General features: G+C 35.0%; 3 protein-coding genes across 7 annotated transcripts; all 3 read right to left on the bottom strand.

Moving 5' to 3' along the window:
• Positions 1–1,866: 1,866 nt before the first annotated feature.
• Positions 1,867–3,866, bottom strand: LOC112030106 (class V chitinase CHIT5b). The gene is given in 4 exon segments (XM_065760733.1): positions 1,867–2,070; positions 2,717–2,962; positions 2,965–3,360; positions 3,363–3,866. Coding segments are annotated over 4 exon segments (1,164 nt in total). The 5' UTR covers positions 3,859–3,866; the 3' UTR covers positions 1,867–2,044.
• A 3,787-nt stretch (positions 3,867–7,653) lies between these two features.
• Positions 7,654–13,924, bottom strand: LOC112030116 (probable transcriptional regulator SLK2). Of its 5 annotated transcripts, none has more exons than XM_024062801.2 (10): positions 13,798–13,924; positions 11,433–12,445; positions 11,052–11,183; positions 10,579–10,627; positions 10,266–10,477; positions 10,059–10,127; positions 9,816–9,916; positions 9,154–9,247; positions 8,993–9,062; positions 7,654–8,782 (listed from the first exon to the last, which is right to left on the bottom strand). In XM_024062801.2, the coding sequence occupies exons 2-10, from the start codon at positions 12,375–12,377 to the stop codon at positions 7,938–7,940; spliced, it is 2,517 nt and encodes an 838-aa protein (XP_023918569.1). In that variant the 5' UTR covers positions 12,378–12,445; positions 13,798–13,924; the 3' UTR covers positions 7,654–7,937. The 5 variants fall into 5 exon arrangements, with proteins under 5 accessions (XP_023918569.1, XP_023918568.1, XP_023918570.1 ...); XM_024062800.2 differs by having other exon boundaries at positions 11,433–12,462; positions 13,798–13,895; XM_024062802.2 differs by lacking the exon at positions 13,798–13,924 and adding an exon at positions 13,546–13,770 and having other exon boundaries at positions 11,433–12,462.
• A 1,521-nt stretch (positions 13,925–15,445) lies between these two features.
• On the bottom strand, positions 15,446–21,754 carry LOC112030100 (cysteine-rich receptor-like protein kinase 44). The gene is made up of 7 exons (XM_024062782.2): positions 20,934–21,754; positions 19,720–19,851; positions 17,509–17,690; positions 16,743–16,953; positions 16,236–16,473; positions 16,000–16,150; positions 15,446–15,900 (listed from the first exon to the last, which is right to left on the bottom strand). The coding sequence occupies exons 1-7, from the start codon at positions 21,688–21,690 to the stop codon at positions 15,592–15,594; spliced, it is 1,980 nt and encodes a 659-aa protein (XP_023918550.2). The 5' UTR covers positions 21,691–21,754; the 3' UTR covers positions 15,446–15,591.
• Between the last annotated feature and the right edge of the window lie 1,061 nt (positions 21,755–22,815).

Raw genomic sequence — 22,815 nt, forward strand, 5'->3', positions numbered from 1 at the left:
AAAAACGGAGTATATAACATAGGAACGAAGGAAATTGTATGGGACTTTTGAAAAGAAAAGAAAAAAAAGAAAAAGAAGAGAGAGACTGACTGAAAGAGAGCCGAAGAGAGTTTTTCTCCAGAAATAAACCCAAAGTATCCCTTGTTACTTGATGAGTAGAACCTTTCCTGTCAAACAGTACTAGTTCTTGGACCCATACTCTAAAAATTTATTGTTTGGGCTTGTTGGGCTGAAAACTCATTCGTACTCAGAGTCAATCCAAATTAAGTCCCTACACTACATAATAAAAGTAGGGTTTAAAAGCTGTAGTTAGATCAAGTGGCTACACCAAATTGCAGTAGTTTTTTTAGATAATAACAATTTAAGAACAATAAGTTAATTGTTCTTATCAACTTTTCTTCAAATATTGCTTCAATTCTTTGGATAGACTAAAGTAAAATAATTTATAGCGAATTATTATTATTATTTACTTTTACACTTTGTTCTAATTCTATCTTATTTGATTTTTAGGGAAAATTACACTTTATCCCTCTAAACTATACCACATATTACACTTACCCCCTTAAACTATGCGGGTGCATACTTAACCCCTGTAAACTATTATCCCCTGCACATTTTGCACCCCACCGTTAGTTAGCTGTTAATTTGGACGGAATTTAGAGTCATATGATCTGCTCGTGACATTTGCAATAATAAAAGAGACCGAATTATGATCAAGGATATGTGATACTCATTTAAAGAGAAAATAAATTGATTACACTGTTGTTTGATTGTAAATTGTAATAAAATGAAATTAAAATTTGACAGTAGAATAAAATATGAGCACCAAACACATGCAAGAACATACATATATGCATTGAGTTTAATTTTGTTACAACAAACAACCTCTCTCTTGCACATATGCACACATGCCTATTGATGCGTATTATATTATTTATTGACTATATAGGGGAAAAACAAAATCTAAATCAAGCCTAACCATGCGTCAAGAATTTCACTTCTTCTAAAATTATACACGATTACACTCGAATAGATGGTTTTACTATAAAACACGTAGAATATGGTACTTGATACCCGACAGATAGTTGAAATCTCCTGATCAGAGCTCACATCAGGGAAGATAAGGAAACTTCATTCTCATTAATCTTGGATCCATGCCCTCGATGCTGCATATTAACAAGTTATAACCAAATATTAATTAATTTAATGAAAAGTATTTAAAATACCATTTGAAAAGTTCATAGTATGTCGTGTTATAACTAAATTGCTCTTCCACTCTACCAGAAAAAGACAAAGAATAAAGTTAAAAATTTAGAGTACATTAAATTCGAGTCATTATTATTAAAAAGGATATATATATATATATATATATATATGCATGACCTGCACTCTGACATTGCAATAATAAAAAGACTGAATTATGATCAAGGATATCTGATACACATTTAAAGAAAAATAAATTGATTACACTGTTGTTTGATTGTAAATTGTAACAAATGAAATTAAAATTTGACAGTAGAATAAAATATGAGCACCAAACACATGCAAGAACATACATATATGCATTGAGTTTAATTTTGTTACAACAAACAACCTCTCTCTTACACATATGCACACATGCCTATTGATGCATATTATATTATTTATTAACTGTAGGTAATAAATGAAAAAAAAATTTAATAGTGTGTGTGGAAACCGCTTATTTTGCTAAAAACTGAAACTTATTGCTGAAAACACTATAGTAAAATATTTTTAAAAGACTAAACACGTTCACACATTTTTGTGCTTTGGCTGGTTCATGAACAGTGCCATGGGACCAGCCCAAAATGGCAACACATGCAATGCAAATTGCATCGCTAGAACGCACACTAAATCAAGCCTAACCATACGTCAAGAATTTCACTTCTTCTAAAATTATACACGATTACACTCGACAAGATGGTTTTACTATAAAACACGTAGAATATGGTACTTGATCCCGACAGATAGTTGAAATCTCCTGATCAGAGCTCACATCAGGGAAGATAAGGAAACTTCATTCTCATTAATCTTGGATCCATGCCCTCGATGCTGCATATTAACAAGTTATAACCAAATATTAATTAATTTAATGAAAAGTATTTAAAATACCATTTGAAAAGTTCATAGTATGTCGTGTTATAACTAAATTGCTCCTCCACTCTACCAGAAAAAGACAAAGAATAAAGTTAAAAATTTAGAGTAAGTTAAATTCGAGTAATTATTATTAAAAGATATATATATATATATATATATAAACTTTTCCACAACTTGTTTAATGTGGTAAGTAAAAGAAGCACATTAGACTAATAGTGTGAAAAAAAAGTTTTTTTTTTTTTTTTTTTTTTTTTTTGGAGAAGAAAAAAGAAGTAGGTTTAGTGTGTGAATAGCAGGTATTTTTTTTTCTTAAATGAGAATGTATGGTGACACCAAATTGTCACCGACTGTAAGTTTTTGTGAATTATAGTAAGATAAGTTTGTGAGAAAACCCGCGACATTTTTGTGAAAGTATAAAGTTTGTAAAAGAATAAAGGTTTTGGTCAAGTGCTCGTGTGCATTGTATTTATCAAAATTATGATATATATTCATTTTGATCACATATCATAATCTTTGACGGATTCAATGCACATGAGCACTAACCCAATATTTACTCTCTGAAAATTTTGGTATTTGGAACAAAATATTTGAATGAGATTACCTTGTGCTGTGACTTTCCATTCAGTATCATAGCTGATTGCCCAAAAGAAATACCCACGAAGCCCAAGTGCCTGAGCAAAGCCAACCTTCACTGTTGTAGACAGAGCATCATCATACCCAACCCACAGTGACCCAACATAAGAATAAGTAGACACGGTATGCACATCATATGCTATTGTGGCATCATTCTTCTTATTAAACTCCTCCACCTCAGAGTAAAGAAGCACACCATCATCTCCTGGCCCACACCAACTGCTGGTGCTCCTACTCCATGCAATTTTGGGTCTTTGAGCTTCCATGATTTTCCGTAGAGTGGCAAGCCCATGACTAGCTTGTTTCCAGGTACTCCAGCCCTGATCCAAGACTTAAGGCCATAGATTGAGCTCAAATTAGTGTTTGGGTCAAACAGTGCAGCATGGGCCCCAGTTGCAGAAGTGTCCCATGACCCATGATAGTCATAACACATCACATTGACCCAATCCATGTAGTTCTTAATCGCAGCCGCCGGGTAGGAGCGGCGGTCGCCGTATACAAGGAAGTCCGCCGAGTAGTACACGGCGGCGGTGAGCAGTAGAGGGGGCCTATGTGTGATCCTAGCCTCCTTTTCGATTGCATAGCGCCACTCTTTTAGTAATTGGGCAAAAAATTCATTTCCTTTGGGTTTTCAGGGAATTCCCAGTCCAAGTCAAACCCATCAAACCCATATTTACGTGCAACATCAATAGTAGCATTTATGAATATTTGACGTGTCAACGCTTTGGATGCCATGCGACCAAAACGGTCTGGATCAACACCTCCTCCACCAATTGAGTAAAGAACCTTCACAGGTGGGTTTTTGTGATGAAGGGTGGTGGCGAAATTTGAGAGGTTCTTAGCTTCTGAACTTGATATGTTGAACTTGAAGGTAACGTTGCTAGGCACAAGAAAAGCATAGATGATGTGAGTGAAATATGATGTGTTTATAGCTGAAGGTGGGAGATTATCTAATGCCCATGAAGGATAATAACCAGCTTTGACCACTGGATGTGATGCTATGACACTTCCGGTGGAGATGAATAAAGAGAATACAATAGAAAGAAAGTACACAAAGTTGAAGCTTGCCATTGTTTGAAATTGAATGATCCTCTCAAGTGGAGTTATCATTAAGAGAGTTCAAGATAAGAGTGTTATATAGGGAACAGGGAGCTGCGAAACAGCAAGGGGATTTGACTTTTCTTTGTAGAAGGTTCTGAGCTTTGAATTTTATTATTATTATTATTATTATTATTTTGTCAACTTTGAATGGCTATGTTCATCTTTGACCCTACCAAAATAGATAAGGTCACGACGGGATATGGATTCTAGTATCCAAATAAAAGTAAGAATTACAATGATTTTGTCATGCAGTGGTTAATATCAAGAGCCACCACAAATAATTTAATAATTTATTTTTTAACGTAGCAGAACAATTTTGAATAGTTAACTATCACTTATACATAAATTTATTATTTTTCTTTATTAATTACACTTTGTCACATTACAATTGTGATAAGAAGTTGTAAAAAATTTTGTATTTCTAGACTTTTTCTGATATCAAATTATCAATGCAAAAATGTTAAGTACACTGTCTTGACAAGTGCATTAATAAGACTAAGGAGGTGTTTGTTACATATACTTAAAAACTGAAAATTGTTATTTGAAACATGTGTGAAAATACGTGTGAGTAAAAAAGTGTGTAAAAATATGTGTAATGTTATTTAAAAACTGAAAATTGTTGTTTGAAAATATGTATCAAACACCTCCTAAGCTGTCTTGAGACTAATGGTGTAGTGGAGCTGGAAGTTAGGTAAAGGATTAATTTCTCTAGAAATGAAGCCGTCTCTTGTGACTGCTTCAGACTAGTTTTCTAGAAATGAAATGATGGAACGTGACTCCATTTTTGATTAGTTAACTTTCTATTAGTACAAATCTCATCAGCAACTTCAAAGAATATATTAGATTTGATTTTGTCATCGCATAATTTCTTGCAACTATATTCTTAATATAATATTAACCCTCACTAAGCATGAGGTGGGAAAAAACAAGAGAGAAAGAATCTAAATAATATATGTGGGGACAATTTTTGCTTCAAGGCCAAAGGCTAGACCATGTTGTAACCTAGGTAAATTTGTTGTCCCACATGAAAAAGAAAGACTTCCTCTTCACACCTTATAAGGAATGAGCATGTGGGACAACAAATTTGCCTAGGTTACAACATGGTCTAGCCCTTGACCTTGAAGCAAAAATTGTCCCCACAATATATATATTTTTGCTATGAACTAATGGTTTGATTATTATTAACATGGTGAATATAATATATGAATGACTGTAGTGTATAGTGTCTAAATGTTTCTGGTTGGTTTTTTTTGGTTGTCCTGCTGCTCCTGCATTGTTGTATTCTTGTATTCATATAAGAAGAATGCTTGAGTGGTGGAGGGACAATCAGAAGCTCCACACAATGGAACAAAATCCCAAGTGGAAGCTCCATTAATGCAAGACTTGCAAGTCGTCTAAAGGCACATGTGACATGCCACTGACACTGGAGTAATATTTACAACCCCCCCCCCAAAAAAAAAGAAAAGAAGAAGTCATTGTCTAATATTTTATATTTTGTCTTATAGGATTTCGAATATTCCAATATCCTCCTAGACATATAATGGAATGCAAATCAATCAGATTTTGCATTGGCTAGGTTGGGCCCTTCAAAAGGATTAATTATCTGTTCTTTGACTACATACCATGACACTAACTTTAAAAATAAACGTAGTATTATGTAAAGGAAAACTCATGAATCATAATGCAATTTTAAAAATAAACATAGTATTATGTAAAGAGACACTCATATAGAATAGGATTTTGACTTGACATCTTTTAATATTTTGATAACTTTTTCTATTTCTCATAAAAGTGACATTAAAATTTTTTTAAAATAGTTTGTTAACAATTGCTCTTAGTGCACTCATTAATAAGGCCCGTCTAATAATATATAGCTATATTAATTTAGCATGACCATTGTTTTAGTTAATTTTTGAATTTTCAAGAAACTACCACAAACAATTAATGATATCTATTTTATGCTATCTATAACAAGATTCCTCTCTTTAGACTTGAGTTTTATGTGGTTTAAAAATACCCCTAGACTCTAAGTTTAACAGAGACAAAACTTGGGGACAACTTAGTAAAAATATACCTCCAACTCCACTTAAATGCCTACAAAATAGGAAATTCTCCTACTAATCCATGTCTTCAAAACAAACTTATCCAAAATTATAAAAAAAAAAAAAAAAATTCAGTCTACTTTGTATATTTCCTTCAAGACCACGTTCCAACATTTTTTTTTTTTTTAAACTTTATCAAGGCTCATTGGTTTCTTTTATTTAATATTTGGATTGGGTCATAATCTAAAAATTGAGATGAATGGAAAATTATGACACTAGTGGATTTTAGTTAACTCAATTGGTAAAGTCTCTGATGATTGTATAAGAGATCCTAGGCTCATTCCCCGCTTACACCAAAAATTGATTGGTATCTTGATCTGATGATAAAGAGTAATCATCAAGAACGGATGCCATAGATTGAAATTCTCTAAATAAAAAAGAAAAAAAAATTATGACAAAAAAAAAAAAAAAAAAGAACCTCATCGCACACGCAAAGTGCATGTGATGAGTCTAGTATATATATAGGGGAAATATAACAATGGTTTCAAGAAATGACAGTTGGCTAATTGTTTAGTAGAAATTAAATTAATTTATCTGCATATAATTGTCTTGATCTGGCTGTACTTGGAGATGAGTGTCTCTACATTCACATGTTGGTTTGTTTTTCCACTTTTCCTATTTGTTTTCTCTTACAAGTCTCTGGGGACACTTCCGGTTCAAAGTTGCTAGTCGTTATTAATTCCAGTCGTTATTATTGATCCCAAATTTGTCATTTAAAATTACGCCGGAATTCTAGAAATAAAATAAAGTTGACTTGTGCATAATCTAGATGTAACAAGAGTTTTGTCATAATTGGTTTTTGAATTTTTGTGATCAACGCTTGACAATTTCTAATTGGATTTTGATGGATTCAGCTAGCTGCGCATTTAGTAAAAAACAGAGGTTAGATATTGTGAATGGTCAATTATATGTAGTTTCAAACATGAATGTGGTAATTTTTTTTTTTTTTTTTTTTGAGAAAGATGAATGTGGTAATTAGCTTAAAAGAAAAGGATGATACAGTAGCCAACATGTGATGATTAGCTTTATTATATTAAGAAGAAGAAAATTTGACTTTGTCCATTTGGGTTTTTATATAATTATAAATTTATAATGCGAAAACCACTAGTTTTCCTTTTCTTATGTTGTTCGTACTTCGCTGGTGTTTAGGTCCTTGGGACACTTTTTGTACAACTATGGGCCTACCAAAATACTAATCTAAAAAAATTATACAAGGCCTAAGCCCACTATTATTGTTTAAGCCCGTGGTCAATGAGCTCAGCCCACGTGATAAAGGATATGGGCTAATTTTGGTCCCACGTGACCAGCCCAAAGCCCATTAATTCAGCCCAAGTTGTTAACTCTTTTTTTTTTTGAGAAAGAGCCCAAGTTGTTAACTAAATAAGCATTTGGATCAAATTTTAATTGGGTCTACAAATTCAACCTAAAAGGCCATTAAAAATTTAAAAGTATATGTCAACAGCAATTTTTATAATTGCCTGAAAAGTGAGTTGCAGCCTGGAGGAAGTGTCACTGTACATGTATATCTGCTTAACAGATGCTCAACAAAATGAATGTAATCTCCTTTTGCTTTTATACTTTTGAACATGGAATTCTAGCCTGAATAATTTAAAAATCCACACAATTACCAGTAACCATCTACTCAAATCCTATATTACATACACAAGTCCAAAGATTCAGTATAAATCCAAGCTCATGAGTATGATTCCAAAAGCTAAAAAGCTATATAGTATGATTTCATATATATCATCAAAGCTATTTAAGGTTGTGAGGGTATCAGATTATATGGACAAACTCTGATCATGATCAAGTTGCAGATCTTACAAACTCACTGTATTGCACTCAAAATTCATGTGAGTGTATAACTGTTCTTTGTGTCATGTGATACTAGCAAAAGGACCCATTGAAACTGATTCAAGATTCTCTGTACACGATAAGCAACTTCCCACATTCTCTCACATACAAAAGAAATAACCCAAAAATAGGTCATACCTTCCATCCATAGCACACATTGCCACTGCTGCTACTGAACTTTCCATTTTCATGATACCCAGGAATCATGTTCAGAATTGCTTCAGGCAGAAGATGCTTCTCTGGGACCTCTGGTTCTCTCTTCTTGTTGAAGCTGTTGTTGCCACAAAACTCAGAGGACTCCCTATTAAACATTGCCCTTGAGCTGCTGATCCTCCCCACACTACTACTCAATGCATTTCCAGGAGCAGCCTCAGTTGTGGTGCTGTTCCCAGAACCTAACCCGCTTTGAACAATGTTGATCACCCTGCCTCTTGTTGGCAAGTCAACAACTGTACCTTGGCTGATCTTGCAGTTGACTCTGTTTGCAGCATTCCCGTTCGCTTTTCTGCTGTTGTTTACCATCTCCTGCAGTATCTTCTGGATAGTATGATCCTGTATGTTCTGGCTGCCTTCCAAGGAATGGGAACTTGACAAGCCATCAATTGGTGAGTTCTGGATTAGTCTTGGACTTGAGGTTTTAGGACCTTTATATGGTTTAAAAGGTGCATTGTGGTTAGACACATTTGAAGAACTCTCTTGCTTCACCCTGTTCACATCAGAGGTCAAGGAGTTCTGTCTCAGAAAATTGTTATAATAACCTGGCAATGCTGATGCTGCATGTTCTGAGGTAGTCAAATGTCCTCGGTTGGTCATATTTAGACTATCATCCACATTACTGCTAGGAGCAGTAGATGTAGCCATCACCTTATCCTTCTCAGTTGGCAGACCTTGAGCAGATTTTTCACCCACCTTTTCTGGTAATTCCTTTTTCCGGAAATTTGATGTGGTGGATTCTCGGGAATACCTCTTCAAGCTCTCTACAATTAATCAGTGATGTTATATGAAAACAATGATCTGCTTCAATAGAAATGAAGGTCAATGGGGAGAAGAACTCAAGCAACAATCTAAAAGGGTGTTTGCCTTTTTCTTTTCATTTTAGGTGATGATTCATAATTCATGAGGGGGGGAGGCGGGACAGTATTTTGCATCATTACATGCCATCATAGCAACATGCGAGAACTACGTACCCATTGGTCCTATGTCATTATCCTGGCAGAAAGTCATTAAATCTTTCATACTATTGATGACCTCAGCAATCTGTTAAACAATTATAATGGGAACATATTATGAACTGTCAGCACAATGGAGTTAGCTTCAAAATTAAGCATAATGAATTGTTGAGATTTACCTGCAAACACCGTGTGTATCTTCCGGAAAATCCCCAGTCATCAACCAGCTGTAACTCCAAAGCCCTTGCAAGATGACACCCAGTTGCCAAGAACCTACGGTAAGATAAGTGACCAAGAACAAGGTGAATGCATGATTTATTGCATTTACATTCTAATAAGTGGAAGGAAAAAGAATAAAAAGTGTTGGGAGGGGGGGAGTCAACCAATTTTCCCTGGTTCTCTCAAACCTCAAATTTTCTAGCATACCTACAGCAGCATTTATAATTTGAACTTACAACTATTCTTATAAATTTCAAAAGGTCAACAATGCTGGCCACATCCCTAACCAGGCTCAATTATAGGAAGGCCAAACTGAATTTCTTCATAGTCGAGTAACCCCTAGCCAATGTCAGTATCTAGAAACATACAGATATGTCATTCAACAGAATAAAAATAGGTTTCTTTTTGTCTAATGAAAGCCTTTTGTTAGAACATGCAGCAGGAAAACAAACCCCTGGACAATTCTCACAATTGCAGATCTTTGCACCTAATGTATCAACTTCTTAATTAACAAAGAGGACAATAAAACATCATTAGGTCCTTCAACTAAAGGCACAGTGAATAAAATATAAAACTAAGGCTGTTAATAATGCATAAAATTTCTCATCCATTAATTTCTTACTTATTACAATTTGCTTGTAGACCATCAGATGATGCACCAACAGTTCCACTATCATTATTATTGCTTTCATACTTCTGCGCAGAATGAACCAATTGATTGATCTGCAACATTTAAGAATTAATTCATAGCATGATCATTAGATCCAAAGTTACGGCTGAGAAGAATAAGTAATGGATCATATGACACATTTGAAGACCGAGGCGGATAGCTTACAGCCACGGAAAATAAAGAGCACAAGAATACCTGAGACGCAACAAATGTTCGGGGCAAAAGCTCTTCATGAGGCCGTGAACAAAATTCCCATGATAGTATCTGCAGTTGAGAAAAAAAAAAAAAAAAACTGCTATGTACACATCACCATCCTATATAACATTTTGCATTGAACAAGAGAAACATGAATAATACACATAATTAACCGACCAACTTCACATGAAGTGGACTTTGACTCACCTTCAAATCATTAGTGTAAATAATACGCAGTTGACCCTCACGAACAACACGCAGTTGCTCATAGACACTCTCCTGAATTGCTCTTCCATATTCCAACATCATTAACCCAGAAGGGAATCTACACTCACGCGGCAAATCGAGAAACAATATTTCATCGATCACACTATCAAATGTAATTCTATTAAGCCTAGGAAGTATTTCAAAATATGCTTCTGCCAAGAAACAAAAGATAAAAAAGGTTATATGCTATCAATAAATATAGGTAATCAGGGAAGGAAAAATTTAAGTGATCTAATAATGCTAGTTTGCTTACCAAATCCCCTCCCTGATTTACAACCACACAAGTCACATTTCCATGTATCCTAAAAGAACAAAAGCAACAAAAAATCTCAAATTTACTAAGCAATCAACATAAGCTTAAAGCATACAGAGGAAGATAAAAATCAGACAAGAATATAAATTCATTAAGTCAAGGCATTAATTCACTTATACAACAAAAATAGTTTTCTTCTCTTCTTTTTTGCACACATTCCATGCAAGTTGTGGCAGAAGGGGGAAGCAGTTAAAGAAGAATTTAATGACATAAAGGGAAAGAATTCATGAGCAAAAATCTTAAACAAAATTTCATACAACTGACATGAAGATGTTATTATCATACCATGTAAAAACACATGATCCCAACCCATGCAACTGGTGGCCACTACAGCATTTGTGACTATGTATTGTAATATTAGGATCAATCGTCTCTCATGTTAAAGAAAATAAATAAGCAGAATGAGAACTGACCCTAGCTGTCTGGGGAAATATACCAAAGGCATTGTGTCCAACTTTATCATATAGAGACACACACCACCTTTTCCTTGCAGAAGGAGCATAATACTCTGCCACAAATTTCCTCCAATAAGCAATATCATTGTCCTAAAGAGAGGGTAAAAAAAAAAGAAAAAAGAAAAAAGAAATCAGATTTAGACTAACTTAAAGCTGTATCACCAGGTTCAAGCACAAAGAGGATGCGATATTAAAACATAGAAATCAGCCATGCTTCAACCCAAATTGTGTATTGACAATGCAAAACATTAGACACCAATAAGGGTAGTTTATAATAGTAAAAAGCATGATGTCATAGTAAGAGACAACGTTATTTAGACAATTACACTAGCAACTCACAGCTGGTCGTTGCCGCAGATGATATATCTGCTGCATTAGCCGGCGCGAACAGATGCCTTCATTAAATGGGTGCATAACAGGTACTTGATGCATCATCTGCTGTTGGAGATGTTGCCTCATCTGTCGCTGCTGTTGCTGTTGCATGTCAATTCCCTGATATTGTGGAATAGACTGCAAAATCTTTTGCCACTTCTGATTTTGTAACTGATGCTGCTGAAACATTGCTTGCAGTTGGGGTAGATGTCCTTGTAACTTTGAAGAATCCGGGTTCTGCAGTAGCTGCTGAATAATATGCTGTTGCATAATAGCCTCCTGCTTGATGTCTAATCTTGGTTTCTTAATCATCTGAGTTGAAGTGAGGGGCTCCTGTCTAGTGCCCTTTAGAAGTGAGCTATGCACCTGTGCAGCCACTTTAGATACATTATTGAATTCCTCATGCTGGTATTTCCTTTTATGCACTTGTGGGCAATCTTGTTCTAGATGGGAGGTATACTGAGCAATGGAGGAACCATCTATAACTGAAGATCTAGTTTTTCTTAGGTTTCGAGATGAGAATGATGAAGGTGATATGGGTGACTCCAGATAAGAATCCATGTTGGTACTAGCACTTCTATGTGAATGAGGACCCTCTGAAAGTGCTGATTCAGAATCTGTTACCAAGGAACTTGGCCTAACACTCAGTCCATTCACCACATGATTTAAGACGGTTGGGTTCACTTCCCCTGAGACCCTACCCACATTCATATGTGCAATCCTAGACATGTTATTCGGCAAGTTTCCAGAAGATGTGTTCAAGAGGGAAGCTACCACTGCCTGGTATTGCTCATCCTTTTCTGGCAAGTCATTAGAACTTGAGAACCCCAAAAAGCCTCCAGTTGGCCTAGTAAGTACCAGGGAGTTTGCTTCCATTTGAAAGTTGGAATCTAGAAATGTCTCGAGAGCCATTCCTATTCCCTAATAGTCTCTCAGCTGAGAATCAAAGACTTTTCACTTTATGCAAATCACAGATAAACCTTCAGACAAGAACACCCTACAATCAGGAACCAGATGTACAACAATCACACAGTTATTTTGTGTTTCATACCAAGGAGAATGATTACATTGAATTGTGGATCATGAAATTGATTTGAATCACATATAAAGTTTCTTGCCTCCATTTGTTTTAGAGAAAGTAATTCATAAAAAAGATCCAGGAATATTTCTGAAAACAAACATTTCATCACTAATGAACTGTAATCTTAAGGTTGAGGAAAACCCATAATGTCTCTAAAGCAAGACTCAGGAAAAATACACGTAACATCTGTAGCAATCCCACCACCCCCCACCAAAGATAGAAAAATAAATGATACATTGACAATGAACTCTAGCTCAAATGGCACTTCCTTCTTCCATAAGAATGGGCGGAGGGTAAGGTTGTGGGGTTCAAAACCCAGTGGTGCATATGTAACTTACCAACCAAAAAACAAATAGGAGTAGATATAATAATCACAAATAAAGATGGTGCAGTCACACTGCCACAGAAACAAGTTGACAACGAAAACCACAGTGACGAAATAAAGTTGAAGAGAAAGCCGAAGTCTAATAACTGGAGTTGGAATGACAAAACCATGAGCTGGAGTTCATAGCTTTCAATTAAAAGAATTCATCTTCCAATCTCTAAACCTCAATATCATAGCACACTTTTACCTACCAACATTGAAAACTCATACATTTTCCAAATTTTGAATAAACAAATCAGCATATTAATAACACACAGCACAGAACAATTATCTCCAAGATCAAAACTTTACACAACAATAAACCAACCTGAATATCTCCGTGTGTTTGCAGTGAAAACAGGGGAAAAGTTAAGGAAAATTCATTTTCATCCAACCCCAAATGCTCCATTACTTTTAAAAGCTCAAGAAAAGAGTGAGAGAGGAAAAAAAAATCTCATAAATACTTAACAAATTGGAAACTAACCCATTTCCCCAAAAATTAAAAAAAAAAAAAAAAAAATCTTTCCTTTTCCTTGAACTTTCCTTAAACCAAACAAAAACCTTATATCATGCAGCACTGAGAGGAGTTTATACTTTATAGTGTTATTGAGTCCCAAACAGTAAAAATTTCAAACCTTTTCCTTTTCCTCTAGCAACCAAACAACCATTTTTCTCGTCAAAACAATTAAAGCCCAGGACAAAGCAAAGAAAATGTCGGTCTATTTTCCCACTGTTCGAGGAAAATATATATTCAAAGCAGTGTCAAAGAAAGTACAAAAGAGGTCAAAATAAATCTGCACCCTAACAAAAAAAAAGCAAAGAGAAAAAGAAAAAGCTGTGAACTTTTATAATACTATATAAGAGAGAAGAAAAGAGAAACGGTGAACCTTGATGAGAAGGTGAAGAGGTGAGATGGGAGTGTTGGGTTTTAGTACGGAACCGCCATGGCTGTGAACTTACTTTTCTCTGGTGTTATTTATATAGTGAGCGGGAAGAGGTGGCAAAGTAAGAGTGTGAGACAGCAGTAACCGGCTGTGGCCGGTAGTTGGGGTCAGCTTTAACTGGTTAGTCCGGTGAAGCTTTAGGGACACGCGTCACTTTAGGACCAGACACGTACACTGTTAAGATTGCAGGGCGCATAATACGACTTTCTTTTCTTTTCCTTTCTTTGTCTCCTTCTACCCTTTCTTTCTTTGTCTGCCGTTGGAGACTTGGAGGATGCATGCCAATCTTTTTTTTTTTTCTTCGGGGGAACTGGGAAGCCTCTAAAGGGATAGTTTGGATCGACTTATTTTATTTTATTGAAAATAGTATCAAAAATGTCAATTTTTATTTTTCTTCGTGGAAAGCATCTAAAGGGATAGTTTGGATCGACCTATTTTATTGAAATTGAATTTTTTTTTTTATTAAAAATAGTATTAAAAAGTACAATAAAATTTATAAATAATAGTAAAAATAAATAGAATAGTAAAATAAGTTAACTTTTTAATTTTTGCCCCAAAAAAAATATATATTGATGTTAATTTTTTTTAATAAAACATAATTCGTTTTTTAAAAAGTATTTTTTATAAAACTCTCATTTTTCTATATTTGGTAGTAATCTTAAATGAGATAAAAAAACAATATGCTAACTTCCATTGTTTAGTTTGTTGTGAAATAAAGTTGTTTGCCTGACTCTCAAAAATAAAAATAAAAAGTTGTTTTCCTAAAAAAAAAATAATAGAAAATAATCTATAAAAATAAGTTAAAATTTTTATGTTGACTAAAAATAATTTTCCTTTGACTTTTTTTTTTAATTGATATCAAACACTAAAAATATATAGAAAAATATATTTATACAATAGTTTCCATCGAAACAAACAGAGCATTAGTATTATTGAAGTTTTTAAATAACTTGTATTTCTATTACATTTTTGTATTTTATTTTAGGTGTTGGTAGTTTATTTAGGTTTATTCGTATTGTTCTTTAATTTCCTAGAGTCAAGTGTCTTTTTGAAACTTAGTATTTTTCAAGTTATTTAGAATTAAGTTTTTTAGTGTGCGTTTGAGTACCGCTTATTTTGCTGAAAACTGAAAACAATAAAAAAAATATATTTTAGTTACTGTTCATTAATGAAATCACTATTCATTTACCTGTTTGCATTGTTCATGTCCCATGAACAATGCAAGAGGCACTAGACTTAAAAAAAAAAAAAAAAAAGACGTGATGAACGCAGATGCCAATCCAAACAAACACTTAGTTCATTAGAATTAAAATATTTTTGAGCGGACACCATATGTTGAAACTTAAAAAAAAAAATTTAAAAATTAAAAATTTCCTATGACAATTATTATTAAAATTAAGGTCTAGTAGTTTTTTTGAAGCCAAGGTTTATTAGTTTATATAAGCATAATAATATTATTGTCTTCTTATACAGACGTTATTTTCCTATTATTTAATTTTGTTCCTTCATCATTTTGGTTTTGTCTTGTGTCAATTCTTCGAGAAAGTGCTCTGGATACATGTCTCTATAAGTAGCAGTAAAAAGATCCACATGATAATATTCTGTTTCCTATGTATTATGCTCTGCTCAAAGAAAGAACAATCAAATTTATGGAGTCTACAACAAGAAGACCAGCACAGGGAACAATTGAAAACAATAATCTCTTTAGTATATCATCTCCCAAAAACACCATCCTGGTCATCGTCCACTTAACTGGGAAATTGATGAATCATAAACTGAACAACTTCCTTGCTCTGATGTAGATCTGCCCGTTACTTTTTCATCAATATGTGTTGAAAAAGCTGGCCTTTTAGGGGTAGAGATAGCACCAATATCATTTTTGAGCATTGAATAAACTTCCAACATTGTTGGTCTATCCACTGGATTTTCCTGGACGCATAATAGAGCTACTTGCAAGCATGTTATGAGTTTGCAAGATGAAGAGGAATCATCCAGCGATGGATCAATAAAATCCATGCCTTCACCTACTATCCACTTCTCATACGCCTGAAATCATTCAGCACTATTCAGCTTTATATTTCAGAAGGCACATTTTTTGAGTTGCAGCAAGTTAAATCAAAAGAAAAGTTTAATGGAGTTGCTTACATATTCTAGAAGGGTCAAAGTTTCACGCGTGCCATAATAACATGAATTCCTCTTGCCACTTATGATTTGCAGAAGTAGAACTCCAAAACTATAGACGTCATACTTCATGGAGTACACACCTTTTCTAACATATTCTGGAGGAACATAGCCACTGTATTGCATATAAAATAGCAGTGCTGAGAGGTTAATAACAAGGGAAATACAATTGAGAAATCATCCAAAAGCTGAGCGCTTACTAGGTTCCAACAATCCGGTCTGTGTTTGCTTCATGTTCATCTTTTCCAAAAAGTTTAGCCATCCCAAAATCTGATATCTTTGGATTCATATCCTTGTCTAGTAAAATGTTGCTAGCTTTAAGATCTCGGTGAATAATTGTAAAATTTGAATATTCTTGAAGATATAGAAGCCCTTGAGTAATCCCTTCAATGATGTGAACACGCTTTCTCCAATCTAATACATGCTGTCTAATTGGATCTGCATAGAATTAAGTCTGAGCAATTATTATCACACAAAAATACTTAACAAACTATTGAAAATGCACTCAAGCAAGACATCGTGGCCTTTCACATCTCCATAAGCTTAGATTGTCATCTTTGCTTCTCTCAGGATTGAATAATAGTGGCATCAAACCAAAATATCTACTGGATATATAGACCCATTTAGGATTATAAAATATAACGTAAATCTCAGACCCACAAATATATGAAATGATTAACTATAATTGGTACGAAATGATTGCATACCATATAGGTAGAGATCCAAGCTTTTGTTTGGCATGTACTCATAGATTAGCATTTTTTCATTACCCTCTATACAGAATCCCAAAACTCTAACTAGATTTATATGTTGAAGTCTTGCAGTAAGAGCAACCTCATTTGCGAACTCCTCATGTCCTTGTGTAGACGTTTTAGAAAGTCTCTTCACTGCTATTTCCTGTCCCCTTGGTAATATACCCTGGCAAAAATCACACACACCGTTTGCAATGTCCGTAAAGAATAAGCCACATTTACAACTGATATGAATTCACATTTTACAGAGGCAACACTAGCTCCCTCGACAAAAATTGTATAATATGTATATACTCAGCTTAGAAATAGTGAAAGTATTGCTTATTTGGAGTGTGGACAGCATAATCTTATTCTGCTTTCAATTTGTGGTGCAGAAATGGGTTCTCTCTTGATATTGCGTGGTTTGAATGGGTTGTCAATCATTCTAGACTCAACCTTTTAAGAGCCTGATTTTTTTTTTTCATCTGTAAAGCAGGACAGGGAGCTAATAGTGTTGCTCAAGGGATGAGGGTGTAACACATGAACAGAAGTTAAAAGCTCTCAAGTCCCTTCAAACTTCTCCCGAACTCCAAGAACCTACATAAGCTACTCTTTACTATAATAGCTAAACCTTAAACTACTTGAATCAATTAACATTTGTTTCACGAAAACCTACATACCCTACATTTTTTTTTCAATGTTTTCCCTTTCATATAAAGAATAAGAACAGTCCAGGCATTACCTTGTAAACAGGGCCAAAACCACCCTCTCCAAGCTTGTTGGCACTTGAGAAGTCATTTGTAGCTACTTTGATGGTGGAAAGGCTGAGTGCTTTCGGATTAGGATCATTACTGTCAAGATTTTCAGAATCTAATGTATTGTTTACCGGCTGAGATGGACTTCTGTTGTCTAAAATCATCATGCCTGCAACAAAAATTGGAAAATGAAGAGAGAAAAATCATTAATCTTAATATCATACTAAAGAGAAACGCTCTGTTAATAATAATAAGTAGAAAGTTTCTGCATATTGGATTGAGAGAAGATTACATTGTGTACATGTATATATAGGGAAGAATCTACAACATAGAGGAAAGGTCAGACCAATCCCTATAATCGGCTCCTAATTGATACAAATCAATCTCTGGAATCATGGGATAGACGGGCTGAGAATCTAGTGCTGAAATCTAGGCTAATCAAGGCAGCCAAGCAAGTCTGGAAAACACTCAACAGCATCCCCATCCCCCAGGAAACTAATGGAGAGTGAATGCACAACTAGTTTGTTGCGAAGTAGAAGGAAACGAGAGGAAACCAATCCCTTCGTGAAGATCTTTGTAGTCTGATTTTCAATAGGAACAAGTTGCCCTTTAAGAGTAGTGATGAGATCATGAATGAAATGATAATCTACCTCGATGTGTTCTGTGTGATCATGAAAATACTGGATTAGCAGGCATGTAATGTGAGAGAAGAGCATGGCTTGAGGTGGATGCCAACAAGGTCAATGGTGCCTTTGATATATCAAAGTATCTGCTTCACAGCCTGTAAGTGCACAGTGGTGGAAGAATGCATGGACTGGTAAGCTTAATTTAATATCATGAATGATATCGGGGCGAGTCATCATTAGGTTTTGAAGTTAGCCCAATTTGCTTGTATAAGGAGGGATCAGATAATGTCACCATCACGTTGAGAAAGCTTGGAGACAATTGAAACTGGTGTGGAGCAAGGTTTGGCCTCTAACATGGATGTCCATGCAAGGAGAGTGGGCCTACTTGGATTGAGAAAGGTGAAATCCTGTTGACGTGCGCATGGCTTCAATGCCTAAAAAATAGTGTAGATCACCCAAGTCCTTCATGGCAAACTGTTGATTATTAAAATGAATGAACGATTAAAGAATGGAGGAACAGCCGCCAGTTAGGATAATGTCGTCAACATAGAGAAGGAGAATCATGATGCTAGCCAAGGATCGAACGAGAAACATGCTAGAGCCAGCCTTACTGCATATAAAGCCATGATGAAGGAGAAAGGCACTGAATCTCTAACACTAGGCTTGCGAAGCCTGTTTGAGGCCACAAATGGCCTTATGAAGGCGACAAACATGAGTAAAGGATGAGGAGTCACAAAACCCCCGAGGTTGTTCAATATAAACTTCTTTAGAAAGCACGCCATGGAGAAAGGCATTTTTTATATTAAGTTGCTGAATGGGCCAATGATAAGTGAGGGAGAGTGATAAAACTATGCAGATAGTGACCGGCTTCACTACCATACTAAAGGTTTCTATAAAGTCCACATCTTCTTGTTAATTATAGCACTTGGCAACAAGATGAGCTTTATACCTTTCAATGGGGCCATTGGACTTCTTCTTAACTTTATAAACCCCTTTGAAGCCAAGAATGTTCATAGAGGGATGATGAGGGACAAGGGACCAGGTACTATTTGAAAGGAGTGTATTGAACTCATGTTACATAGCAACACACCAACTGGGGTCTTTAGAGGCATAATGATAGGTTGCAGGCTCAGTTTTAAATTTTAACGATTCATATAATTTATTTTTTATCAAAAAATGGAAAAAGCTCACCTAAGCTTACTGTTTGCTTCTTCAAAAAACACTAGAAAAGCGTCCCCGAGGCAAGCTTCACTAAATGAGTTTCGCTTCGACCAAGCGAAGCACTCAGAGCTTAAGGCTTTGAGCTTTAAGCGCCCTTATGCGCACTTTTGACAACATGGGTATTTATAGGTAAGCATCTACAACCTAGAAGGAAATGTCAGACCAATCACTATTATCAGTTCCTAATTGATCCAAATCAAATCACTTAAATATATCAAATCTCTAGAATCATGGGATAGATGGCAGAAATTAAGGCTAATCAAGGCAGCCTGGAACTCACTTTCTAACAAATGGAAATGCTCTTCAATATCATGTTATTACAGGTGAAGTATTAAAGTTGAGGATACTTACCTTTTGACTTCAGTACTCTGCCTCGTATGTAATACATCATGAAGGCTAGAATGATAATGATTAAAGCTGTCGGAAGCATAATTATCAACAGTAATCTTCGCTTTTTTTCTGGACCATTATCTTCCTCTTGAGCTGTCAATGCAGTCCAGTACTTAAATCAACATCTCTCATTGAAATCAATAAAATTATTGCACCTAGATTTCACTAAGTTCTTCAGCATTGTATTGAGAAACAAAAAAAAATAGAAGATACCTTCTATAGAAAATTTTACAAAAACTAGTATTTAAGAAAGACGCATAAAATAAGCAGAAGAATCTTCCGACCCTCCCCACTTTATGGCAACTCTAACAAAAAAAAAAAAAAAAAAATCTGAAATATAGGATTGGAAAAAAAACATAAATAGAGGGTTAGTATCAAACTTGGTTGAAGATACTTGAGTTGGACGCAAGCACTCTGTTAGATGTCCTACAGAATCGTCTACATTCAGCTAGATAAAGAGCTTTCATCCAAGATGACAGGGTGATGGAAATTCTATTCTCCCACTAATTTTTAATAATTCTACCGTATATGATCAGATTCTTAAGGCCAATTAAGGACTTAATATTTGCTTCATTCAAGCTTAGCAATTCTGACACGCAGGCCAATTACATTGTCACAAAGATTAAGGCTAGGCTCAACAGCTGCTACTTGGTGCACAAGTGAGACAAACACAAATGAGTGGAAGGATGATTCTTGTACAGCACTGGCATCAACGTGGCAGAGATATTGTGATGTTTGTAAGACAGCCTATAGGGATGATTATACCCTCTTGATATAAGAAATGTGAGGTTAATGAAACATGAACAAAAATACAAAGCTTGATGAACGGGTTTGTTCCTGAGGGTCCCCATTTGGTACTGGAGTTTTCGTTTTTGGTTTGAAAATGGGGCTGTTTGAAAATACTGTTACTAGAAAAAAAGTGAAGATTTTATACTTCGAAAAAGTGCAGTTTGAAACCACTTCTGCCAAACGGGCCCCTTCACTTAGTTGCAGCAAAAATGTATCATGATGAGTAACCTACTTTGTGGGCACTTGCATAAAACTTTTCGCTTTTTTTTCTTCCATCTCTAAAGAAACAGATTCACAGAACGAAGTTGTAGAAGGATTTATAATGTGAATTCATGGACTAGTGTTTGGGAAGGACAAAATACAACCATGTAAATTTCAAATGGTACCTGCCTGAGAAAGCATCCAATTATCATCATTGCTGACCATAAACACATTGTAACCACGTAGATTCTTCTGCTTGGCATAAGAAATCTTAGCTCTGATAGACTCCACATCATCGAAATTAATCCAAGTCGATCCTATGATGCAGTAATTCATAACAAAAGTTGCATTGAATATTGTTTTAGCATTATAACCTCGAATGTATGACTTGATGTACTTGTAACTCATGGATCCATCTTCTGTTTCAGCCCGCCCTGACGATGGTGCACCAATAGCATTCTCTTTGGGATTCACAAGTGTCCAAGCATAGCCATGGTAAGGCAAACCAAAAACGAGCTTGTTAGGTGGAAATCCTTTAGCCAACCACCCTCTTATACCATAATCAGTGTTCACATTGCTTGATGGATCATATAAAACAGCATGAGCATGAATAAATTTCTCATTTAAGGGCAGATGATAGTCATATGCCACAACATGTGCCCAATCCATATTTCTTTGTATTGAGCCAATTGGGTAACTCCCAAATTCAAAACTTGGTAAGTAATAAAGGGCCATCGTCAATATCAATTTTGACTCGCTCGAGTTTCTTAACTCAGAATCCACAGCAGCTCGCCATTCATCCAACAGAATTCCCATATTGGTCATATCGGAGGCAGTATTAGGCCAAAGCCAAAATAAGTCTATGCCTTGAAATCCATATTGCCTTGCAGTTTTTATTGAGGATTCAATGAAAGACTTTCTGTAAGAAGATTGGTTAAGCATTGAAGACAATACTGAAGTATTAACTTTCTCACCCAATATGGCTTTAGCAGTTGTAGCTTGTCCATTCCAGCAGGGCGGAGGCACGTACAGGGGTGGGGGGCCATGGCCCCCCAAAATTTTAAAATTTTTTAAAATATATATACAATTATTTTTTTTTTTTAAATTTAGTCTAAAAAATAAGAGTTGGCCCCCCTCAAATATTTGAATTAGTCTAATAATACTCTTAAAAAAAATAATTGGTCTAATAGTTATAAAGATATAGCTTTATTTTTCGCAATTTTATTTTTTATTGTAAAATGTGCTTTTATATCTGTTAAATATTTGATATAATTTGGTATCAAACATGTTTAAATCTATATTTTTCAACCCGTTATGTGACGATTAACAAGTCATTGACTCATCTAAAAAATTTTGTCACTAAAACTACACATGAAATGTGTCTTTAGTTGCCATATAATGTGTTAAAGTAAGGTAGCTTTAAATATGTTTGAAGCCTAACTTATTTCTCCAAGTTTTGGATCATTCATGTTTTTGAAAATTTCATTAGTTCAATTGAAAGATTTTTTACTTACTTTAGCATAAAATTTGATAATTTGTGTTTAAAATAAATTTTTTTAAGATTTTTACTATGAAAATAGAAAAAATGAATTTTTTTATGAAAGATCGCCGTCAAAAATAATTTTGATTGAAAATATTAAAAAATATTTTTTTTTTTGGTTGGGTGTGTGTATATATATATATATATATATATATATAACTTATCAAATAAAAAAGTGTGTATATATATGTGTGTATATATAATAAAAAGCGCGCGCGTGTGTATATATGTGTGTGTGGGTGTGGAAGTTGTCTTGATAAATATGTTAGCGTCGCAACTTGGCCCCCCCAAACAAAAATTCCTGGCTCCGCTCCTGCATTCCAGATAGATAAAAGTGTGATAACTGATGGGTTCTTACTTTTGACAATGTTGGTGAAGCTAGAGAAGTATTGTTCCTGCTCTAGGGGAATGGAAAGCTGGTAGGTGGTGGAGCTGACATTAGCAAAGCCACATATAAGGTGTGTAAACAGGGCAGAATTTATGTCAGGAATCGGGGATTCACTGCTAGCATACCAGTAACCAGCTTT

Source organism: Quercus suber, unplaced genomic scaffold, assembly GCF_002906115.3.
Source record: "Quercus suber isolate HL8 unplaced genomic scaffold, Cork oak 2.0 scaffold_379, whole genome shotgun sequence".
In the NCBI taxonomy this organism is placed as follows: domain Eukaryota; kingdom Viridiplantae; phylum Streptophyta; class Magnoliopsida; order Fagales; family Fagaceae; genus Quercus; species Quercus suber.